The sequence below is a fragment of the Kogia breviceps genome, chromosome 6 (assembly GCF_026419965.1).
Source record: "Kogia breviceps isolate mKogBre1 chromosome 6, mKogBre1 haplotype 1, whole genome shotgun sequence".
NCBI classification, from domain to species: Eukaryota; Metazoa; Chordata; class Mammalia; order Artiodactyla; family Physeteridae; genus Kogia; species Kogia breviceps.
Genome location: NC_081315.1, coordinates 17,718,132 through 17,729,008, shown reverse-complemented (window position 1 = coordinate 17,729,008; position 10,877 = coordinate 17,718,132). Strand labels below are relative to the sequence as shown.

General features: G+C 36.6%; 1 protein-coding gene across 1 annotated transcript in view; it reads left to right on the top strand.

Moving 5' to 3' along the window:
• The first annotated feature begins 568 nt into the window (after positions 1-568).
• LOC131758821 (all-trans-retinol dehydrogenase [NAD(+)] ADH4-like) overlaps positions 569-10,877 on the top strand; it is a 28,959-nt gene continuing 18,650 nt past the window's right edge. The window contains 6 exon segments of the mRNA XM_059067332.2: positions 569-586; positions 3,238-3,342; positions 4,318-4,459; positions 5,995-6,082; positions 7,736-7,885; positions 7,887-7,970. Coding sequence (XP_058923315.2) covers positions 569-586; positions 3,238-3,342; positions 4,318-4,459; positions 5,995-6,082; positions 7,736-7,885; positions 7,887-7,970 — 587 coding nt within the window.

The following is a 10,877-nucleotide window of genomic DNA, read 5'->3' as shown; positions in this document are numbered from 1 at the left end:
GGATGAATCTCACAAAAATAGAGTTGAGAGGAAAAAAAGACATGAAAGAACACATACACGATGACTCCATTTGTATAAAGCTTTTAATCAGTAAAACTAAACTATATTGTGTAGAGAAGCATAAATCATAAAAGAAATGCAAGGAAATTATTATTAGGATTGTGAAAGAGAAGGATGGATATAGGAGGGATTCTGAGTCAGTGGAAATGTCCTTCACTTTATAATTATTTGTTAACTTATCTAATAGGTTTAATGACCTTTTCTCTGTTATCTTACATTTTGCAATAAAAAAAGAAAAAAACCAAGTAAACAGAAATCCTCAAATAGCAGTTGGAAGCAATGAGGGTTTGCAGCTGAAATATGACACCACAAATGATGATGTGGAGAGAGATGGGCAAAGTTGAAGATTACGGCAACAAAAAAGGAGAGAAAATAATTGGAGAATACAAGAGCAGAAATGGTATTTGCTCAAAGACAATTCTGCAGAGGACACAGAGCACCCTGGATAGGACAGAAGAAGAATTTCTTAAATCAGAAAGAAACTTCCAAGGCAAGTTTCCCAAAGAAAATGGGCACCAAGGGCAAAGTAAGCAAATATACTGTTTCTTTGTTCAATGCGTGTTTTTTTGGTGTGTGTCTTTATACATTTGCTAAAAGAAATGTCCTTGGAAATTACTCTCAGAAAGCAGCAGTTTAAAGTTGATCAAAAGCTAAGTCCCCATTAACAGATGTATGGATAGAGAAGATGTGGTATATATATACTCATATAGGTACTTCCCTGGTGATGCAGTCGTTAAGAATCCACCTGCCAATGCAGGGGACACGGGTTCGCGCCCTGGTCCGGGAAGATGCCACATGCCTCGGAGCAGCTAAGCCCGTGTGCCACAACTACCGAGCCTGTGCTCTAGAACCCGTGAGCCACAACTACTGAAGCCCACGTGCCTAGAGCCTGTGCTCTGCAAAAAGAGAAGCCACCGCAATGAGAAGCCCGCGCACCGCAACCAAGAGTAGCTCTCGCTCGCCTCAACTAAAGAAAGCCTGCACACAGCAACGAAGACCCAATGCAGCCAAAAGTAAACAAATAAATTTAAAAATATATATATATATATACACAGATGTACATACACACTCACAACAAAATATTACTCAGTCATAAAAAAGAATGAAATCTTGCCATTTGTGACAACATCAGTAGACCTAGACCTAGACCTAGCTAAGTGAAATAAGTCATACAGAGAAAGACAAATATTGTATGATTTCACTTATATGTGGACTCTAAAAAGCAAAAACAGATGAGCAAATATAACAAAACAGAAACAATATCATAGATACAGAGAACAAACAGGTGATTGCCTAGGGGTGGGGGTGGGGAGTTGGGAAGATGAGAGAAATAAGTGACGGAAATTAAGGGATACAAACTACCAGTTATAAGATAAACGAGTCACAAGTATGAAATGTACAGCGTAGGAAATATAGTCAATAATTAGTTAGTATCTTTGAATGGTGACAGATGATAACTAGACTTTTCACGATGAGCATTTGAAATGTATGGAATTAGCGAATCACTATGTTGTGTGCCAGAAACTAACGTAGTGCTGTAAGCCAATTATACTTCGAAAACAAACGAACTCATAGAAAAAGAGATTGGGTTTGTAGTTACCAGAGGCAGGAGGGCGGGGCAGGGAGGAATTGCATGAAGTTAGTCAGAAGGTACAAACTTCCAGTTATAAGACAAATAAGTAGTAGGGATGTAATGTACAACATGGTAAATATAACCAACACTGCTGTATGTTATATATGAAAGTTGTTAAGAGAGTAAATCCTGAGTTCTCATCACAAGGAAAAACATTTTTTTTCTATTTCTTTAATTTTATGTCTATATGAAATGATGGATGTTCACTGAACTTATTGAGGTAATCATTTCATGATGTATTTAAGTCAAATCATTATTCTATACACCTGTTAAACTCATACAGGGCTGTATGTCAATTATATCCTAATAAAACTAGAAGACAAAATAAAGATGATAAAAAGGATATGAGTGACCCTCATGCTAGTTATTTACTCTAGGAAATAACTGTGAATTTGCCAAAATGCTTACTACAAAGGTGGTCAATTAAATATTATTTATAATGGCCCAAAAAAGAGAGATTTGAGTAACTGTGCCATAATCATAAAATAAAATTTGTATTCGTTAGAAATAATGTTAGAGAATATGGAAAATATTCATTGTATATTAATAAGTAGAAAAAAGTAGACTATAAAATATTACATACAATATGGTCCCATGTGAAAAAAACTCAAATGATTTACCTCAAAATCCTAAAGTGGGAGATAAAATTACAGATAGGTTTTGTTTCTTTTTTCATATTTTCATTTTGAAACTTTCCATAATTAGCACATGTTGCATTTAAAAGACATGATATTTAAAATACAATTCAAAATTGCATAACAGATATCAAAAAATATGTATTCATGTGGAAGAAGACTGGGAAAATCACACCAAAAGTAAAAATAGTAGCATTAGAATGAAGGAGTATAGGTTCGTTTCTTTCCACTTTCCTTCACTGTTACTTACATTTAAAATTAAAAATATAATTCTAAGAGGCTAAAATTTTTTAAATCTGCGGATTATAAAATTTTTAATGCTCAATTTCTTTTCATACGCCTTTACCCCAATTCTTTCAAAGGGACAACATTTTTATTTAATGTATATTCTACTGATAAATTTAATAATTATGTAAGCCTCACTTCTCCAACTTTTATGTGCATATGAATCACATGGGGATCTTGTTCAGACGCAGATTTTGATTCAGTGGATTTTGGACAGGGCTTATAGCTCTAGCAAATTCTCAGGTGATGTCAGTAACTGCTGGTGGCAGGGAGGTCCACATTTTGAGCAGCAAAGATGTAAAACACATCTGCTCTAGCAGTAAGGATTCAGGTAATGCAGAGCTGATAACAAATCATTTGATCAACAAACACATATTGGCCATCTACCCTGCCCCAATCCTATAAATTTATCCTCTTTATTCTGGAGAGAAAAAAACCAAGGCTTTATAATAGGGTAAACTTTAATACACCTGTTCTTTTCGAAAATTAAAAGTGCAATGACTACAACGTAGAATTTGATTTCTTATTTTCAATTAAGGTCCCCTGTCTTCAGAATAATATCTTTCTTTCTCCCTCCCTCTCTCTTCCTCCCTCCTATCCTTTCCCCCTCTCCCTCTTTCTCAGATTAAATGCAAAGCAGCTATCACCTGGAAAGCAAACAAGCCCCTCAGCGTTGAAGAGGTTGAGGGAGTTCCCCTCAAGGCTCATGAAGTTCGAATTCAGTTGTCTGTGGACTTTCCCAGGGCAGGACAGGCAAGACACCAAATGCAGACTTGGCTTCTGTCAGGTCAAGCCTATGTAGTATAACTGGGAGTCCCAGGAGTTTTCACTATGGGGGAATTACATATTTAGGTTCACAGTAAAAACAGGTATTATCCCCAGGAGGGGTAAATTGTAAGAATCAGACAAAGGAATTCATTTTAGATTAGAATTAGGTAGGTTTTCTTTTTGTTTTCCAGTTGCCAGTTATTGAAAAGTGTTATTAAAAGAAAGATTGAGAGTTTGGTTCAAAACAAGGAAAGATCTGATGCTAAGAGTCCTGGGTGCCCAGAGGAGGGGACAGAAGTGAGACAGCAGGGAGAAGAGATGGCACTGAGCAGAGAGGGATCATAGGCGACAAGTTGAGTCAATTTCTCCATTTTCTCCGCAGCTGACCTGGCTTATATTTTTCCTCAGGATCACCACAGTGAGAGTTTATGCATGAGAATGAATTAGATATCCTCATGAACAGAATCCTGAAAAATAATACTGGGACACTTCATAATTAATTAAGACAATCCTTTATTTGACATCTCTCTTTTAACTATAAAAGTTTTATTACCTCTACTGTATTTCATGTCATTTCAACAAAATTTGAACAAGCCCTAGAAACCTGTGTTCCCCCTCCACTCCCTCTAAGAGAGTTTAACTTTTCCCTGTTACCTTTGATTTCTCCTCTCCTAGAGACAGTGACTGCGAATTCTCTCTCTCTTTGTGTAATTTTTCAGTGACAGTGAAAGGAAGAAAATAAAGATGCATTAAGAGCAAAGAATATATCCTAACATTTTTAATTGTTCTTTTTTTTTTTTTTCAAAATGCAATTTTTTTATTGAGCTCAATGAGTGTTGTTAAGTTTCAAGGTGTCATTGGGTCTAAAATTATCCTCCTAACAACCCCAATGATATAATTACAGAAACAGGACTCAAGTCTGCGGTTGCTTTGTAGATAATCGCCACCACCTTGTGCCATACTGATGCCCATGTCATCCATCCTCAATTTGAGGAGGCTTTTTTCCCAGTGATCCTTGGCCATGAGGCTGCAGGAATTGTGGAAAGTGCTGGGCCGGGAGTGACCAACTTCAAACCAGGTATTTTAATTTCTGATTCCAACTAAATGGAAATGTCAGGATATTTCAGGGATAATTCCTGATACAGTCCTGGCTTTGCATGCTATAACTGATCTCTGTTTACATAAGGGGACCATCTTTTCCAAAGTAAAATTGAAACACACAGTCTATCAGAGTCTAGCAATGAGACACAATATTTCCAATCAGAGCTGCCTAGGGACTTCCCTAGCAGTCCAGTGGTTAAGACTGCGTGCTTCCACTGCAGGGGGTGCAAGTTCGATCCCTGGTCTGGGAAAAGATAAAAAAAAGAACTGTATAATAAAATCTGGGAAATACGGTCACTTTATTTACATATAGCACTGTGAAACGGTCCTATGATGCAAAGCTACAAGGTGAGCTTACACTGAGCTTCCAAGGGGGAACAGATGACAACTTAAAACAACCTCCTCTAAATAAAAGAGAAAACTATTTTAATATTATAAAGAATTTAAAGATTGATGACTTATAGGTAGCTTAAGTGAGAAATACTATGCATATGTCAATGTTAGCTTAAATGTCTTCTTGGAAGTTTGTAAGATAAACATGTATATGAAGCATGCCAACAGTCAAATTATTTACTTTACATTTTGTAACAGATCCATCAAATACTGGAATATGAGCTATGCAACTGTCACTCATCAAACAAGATGAACTGTATCATTCTTTCCTCCTTTAATGAGGATGCTCCAAACTGAGAAGTATATTAGTATCTTTCCATTCAAAACAAGATTATAGAAACAAATTGCTCTCCAAAATTTGGCATCCACAAACAAGTCTGGCCAATGTAGTCCCAGCTCTACCATATACTGGCTGTGTGACCTTAACCAGCTAAGTCACTTTTCTGTGACTCAGCTCAGATTTCCATTTTCTAACATGGGGACAATAACAGTACCCATCTCAAAGGGTTGTCCTGAGAATTAAATGAGATAATACATGCAAGCAGTTAGAATGGTGATTGACACATACTAAATGTTGAATAAATGTTAATCATCATTATTGGACCTTGGTCATCAGAGGACAGAAGTCATTATTGAAATTGAATAAAAAGTAGAAAATGTAGAATTTGAGAGTGAACTAAATGATGAAACATGAAGATGATATATAGTTTACTCTCCACATCTAGCCTATTGCCCACCTCCCCTATTATATAAGGATGTTCTGTTCCATGCAGGATGTTCAGAAATGTAATAAATAAAGTCATTATATAATAAATAATAGTCATAATGCACAGTGTTGCAATGACAGCAGAGTCTCAGAAAGGACTCTGCACCTGATGGTATAATACAGATGTGTTGCTTGACTGCCCAGCAGAGAAAAAAATGAAAAAGAAAAAAGACAGTATATACAATACTTGGGAGAATCAGCAATCTTGTAGGTTAATAAAATACTGTAGCCACCTATACTTCCTACTGAACATAAAATGTATACCATAAAGAATGGTGTTTTCCACCAATTCACTTGGTAGAAACTATAAGTAACATCTTAAGCATCATCTAACACATGGCCTTTTTTTCTAGGTGACAAAGTAATTCCACTCTACACGCCTCAATGTGGAAAATGCAAGTTTTGTCTGAGTTCACGCACAAATTTTTGTGGAAAAATCAAGTAAGCTCTATAAACTATTAGTAAGAGTATAAATTGTTACAAATATTTTGGGCAGTACATTGGCATACCTAAATGGAGTTGAAGAGGTGGATACTTTGCACCCACCAATTCTAGCCGTGTACAAGAAACTTGTAAAATCACCCAAACAGACATGCAAGATAATGATCATTGCAACACTGTAATAACAAGCAATTGAAAATAGGGCAAATGTCCTTCAATAAGAAATAGATTAACAAATTGCTATGTAGTAACACAATGGAATTACTATATAACAATGAGAATGGCTAAACTTGCTCTAAATGTATCAACATAGAATAATCTCACACATATAATGTTAAGGGAAAGAAGCAAGTTTCTCACAGATAAATTTAGTCATATACAATAACAATACCATATATTGTTTATGGTTCATGTGTATGTAGTAAAGGGAATGATAAATGCCAAATTCAGAATAATAGCTACTTCTACAGAGGATGAGAGAGGAATGCAGTGAGTCACAGTAATTTATTCCAAGACCACATAGATACAAGTCTTGGAGCTAGACTCTGAACCTAGGCAGTCTGGCTCGAGTCAAAAATTTTAATTGCCTTATTCTCTACTGAGACTATAGAAAGATCTGTTTATGCTTAATGCTAATTGAAACTAGTTATTTTAGAAGCTAAAATTTTACTACTCTTACATAGATTACTGTGCCTCAATTTCCTCATCTATAAAATGGGGACAATAATAATGCCTACTTCACAGGGTTTTGCAGATATTCAAAGAATGAATACACCCTTTTGCAAACCTTTAATAATAGATTTTGACAATGACCATCAATACTTTCTAGTGTCACAAAAATAGAGATAAGGTACTATATGCCCCCAGATGAAAATACACAACACTATTTTAGCAATATTCCTACAAAAACATAAAACCTGAATCAGATCAAGCATTTAGATCAAAAATACTAGTTTAGAGGAAATACAGTGATGGAGAAACGTGTTAAACCAGATTACAAGAGTGTAAACAGAAAAATCCAGAGTGAAGAAAATTCTGTAGGCCAAATGACTGTTTCTTCAACAAATAAATGGCAGGGAAAAAACAAGGGGTGGGGTGAGAACCTATAAATTAAAAGAGACTTAAGAGACATATCAACCAAATGCAATGTGTGAAACTAAAAGAATCTTTATCTTTTAGAGACACATACTGAAATATTTACAGATGAAATAGCGATGTCTAGGATATACTTCAAAATAGTCCTAAGTGGGGAGGATAGGTGCTGGTGTTGGGGAAGGAGGTAGGTAACAGATGAAACTAGATCAGTCATGACTTGATAATTGCCAAAGCTGGGAGGTGGTTACATGAGGATTCATTTTGCTATTCTTTCTACTTTTATATGTGCTTGAGTTTTCCATAATACAATTTTTTAAAGAAATACATATAAAGCCCTTGAAAGAGTTTCTGGCACATAAGAAGTGTGTACTATTATTATCATTATTACCTTTAGACCACTTCTGACTATATATTTAGGTGAAAATGCTCAAGCCATTTTTTTTCAATTTTTCCATCTAATAAAATTATCATAACGAATACACAACGCCTAATTTTTTTCTTCAGGAAAGTAATCAGTGGTCCATCTACTTTCTCTTTTTTTGTATCTTTTTCCCCTAGACATTTCAAAAATCCTATGGGTGATCAGAAATTAATGGAAGACAAAACTAGCAGGTTTACCTGCAGAGGAAAACCAATTTACCATTTCATGGGAACCAGTACCTTCAGTCAGTTCACTGTAGGGTCAGATGTTAACCTTGCCAAAGTTGATGATGATGCCAATTTAGAGAGTCTGTCTGCTTGGATGTGCATTTTCAACTGGCTATGGTGCTGCAGTCAACATTGCCAAGATAAAATAGTTAATCACCAGGTTGTGTAAAATAGACATTACGAGGAGGCAGCATGATAAAGCAGCCAGATTTATCTTCAAAACCTGGCTCTGCCTTTTATTACCTCTGTGATTTTAGGCAACTTATTTAACCTCTCTACTCCTATCTCTCTACCATAATACCTGCTACAAATAGTTGTGGAGATAATTAAATCATATTACATAAGTAAGACATCTGGCCCAGAGGCTAGCGTATAGCTGGCACCCAGTTCATGTTCATTTCTTTTCCTTGACTCGTATGTTAGATTATAGACTGTCCCTGATTTAAATACAGCCTGCTAAATATGTCCCCTAAATACGAATGCTCGTCCTGGGACAGCAGACCCAGTCAAGAGACAACAGAAACCTCCACCCATCTCCATAGAGCTACTCTACTTTCTCCCTGACACAGCAGATTGCTCTCTCTCAAACTGTAGTAATCCATCTTTGCTTCTCACCCTGTGCCTTTCTGGCTTCAAGGGAAGGTCTCAGATGGCAGCGCTGATATGGTAAGATGCATCCCTGGAATTTCATGTTAGAATTTAGAAGCTTTTACAAAGCTCTTCAACTGAGAGATTAGAGAGATGTCAATATCACTTGGACGCTTCAAACAACCTCCTTGACATCAATCTTTTTCCCTTGACTCTAAACTGCAAAATGCAACCAGAGTGATCTTCCTGAACAAAAACTCTAAAGATTTTATTCCCCTTTAATTATTCCCCTTTTCCTTCAATATGCTATAGTCATTCTTTCTCCTTCCTCCTTTTGTGGCTCACTGTTCCCCTGGGCCTGACCCTCAAGTCTCTGGGCTCTGGACTGTGCCTCTGGACTTTTCACACCTGGCTCCAACCAACACTGCCTGGAAAGCTCCCCCACTTCTGGCTGACTCCATTTATTTATCCCTTCCTGTTGGAAGCCTTACTCCACCCTCCCAGGCATGCATGAGGTATCCCTCCCTCCCACCTTCCCCTAAAGTTTCTGTATTTAATCCTGTCTTCCTTATCACACTATGAAGAAATTTCCCACTTATTTCTCCTTCCTATTAGATGATTTGCTCTGTAAGGGCAAGAATTCTCTCTTGTTCATTGTGATAGCTCCAGATCCTAGCCCTGTGCCCGGCACATAATATGAGCTTGATAATTTTTCAGCAAATTAATGAATAAAGCCAGGTTCATGTGAAACACCTAAAACGCCTTGGTGAGGCTTGGTCCTCAGCTTCCTCAGCTTTGCAATCCAAATATTCTTTTTTATCAGATTACTTAGAGTTGCTCAGTGTCAAGGAAACAAAGTCAACCTAACCAAAATAAGAGTATGATCTAGTAGCCAGAATACCAAGACATGACTTTTCATTGAGAATTTCATCAGCCAAGATAGGAATGCTACTCTTGGCGCTTAGTATATTATCTCCCTCTAAAAGTTCATTCATTCATTTATTCATTAACAAAAATGTAAAACTATATGGGAGGTCAAACTACAATCGGAAGTCTCCTGGAGGAAGGGTGTTGCTAGTTGGGTGGAGTTCAGAGCTGATGTGACCCTCCAGTCGAGGCTATTTTCCTCTAGATAACATTGGAGACACAGTGCTCTTTGCCACCACACCCCACCCCGCCCTTTTCTGGACTCCATGCTGACTATCACCCTCCACTGTTCTAGTCTTTCTTCAGGGATATTAACACTAGAGATTCAGCCACAGTTTTCTTTTAAATCTAGTCAGGGCTTATCTAAATTCCCAGAATTTGTTCTTCCTGCTATTGAGGAATAGCTAAACCCCCTCATGCTCAAAGAAGAGAAATAAATCTGATAGGAACAAGTTAAGAGAAGTGAAGTGTCAGTATTTCTAGTCAAAAGGCAAGAGCTTTAATAATGTTTAATTTACTTCTGGGAAGAAAAGTGATGCAACAACTCTGATTAATTATTGAGGACCACTCCCCCAGCATCACCAGAACCCCAAGTTCTTTTTAGCCTATTTGTATCCTTTACTGCCAAATTAATCACATTTCATGGAGATCTTTGGAAGCATAAAAATGTCCTATAACAGTGTTGTCTGCAGATAGATAATCATCAACTATTTATAGCCCTATTTTTAAGTTGGGGGTACTTTTTAATAACCCCCACCCAGAACTGCAATTAAAGGCAGTTTTACACACAGGCGTCCAGTTGTATAACACAAATGGTGCAGTGTATTCAATTTATACACTGTTGTGAGCTATGTACAACTACTTGTACTACATTGCTTCAATGAAAAAAATGCATGTTACTTTCAATGAGACTTACAGCAAACTTTATAATACAGTCTCCATAGAAATATATTCGGAGAGGCCACAACAGTGAGAGGCCCACGTACTGCAAAAAAAAAAAAGAAAAAAAAAAAGAAATATATTTAGAAATATATTAAACATGCCACAGTATCATAGTAAATAGTACACAGTATATATAGAACATTATTCTGAATATTTGCAAAATATATATTCTATTTTCCCTGAGTAGCAAAAGTCAGCATATGCATGCCTAATATCACACATAAGTTAAAGTAAAATATATGCATCCTCTCTGTTCCTTAATAGTTTTGTTTCCAATTTAGAATATATCAGTACTTCCCTTGGACACATTTTCTCTTTCTCTTTTGTTTATGCTTTAATTCTAACAGTTTCTCATCACCATTAGAAAATATTAATTGAGCATCTCTGTATAGTAATTTTTTTGCCACTATACCACTCTACAAAATAACATATTCCAGCTACAGCAGCTTTCCTTATCATCTTATATATTGGGGGGTTTTTTTGATTTTTTTTTTTTTTTTTTTTTTGCGTTACACGGGCCTCTCACTGTTGTGGTCTCTCTCATTGTGGAGCACAGGCTCCAGATGCACAGGCTCAGCAGCCATGGCTCATGGGC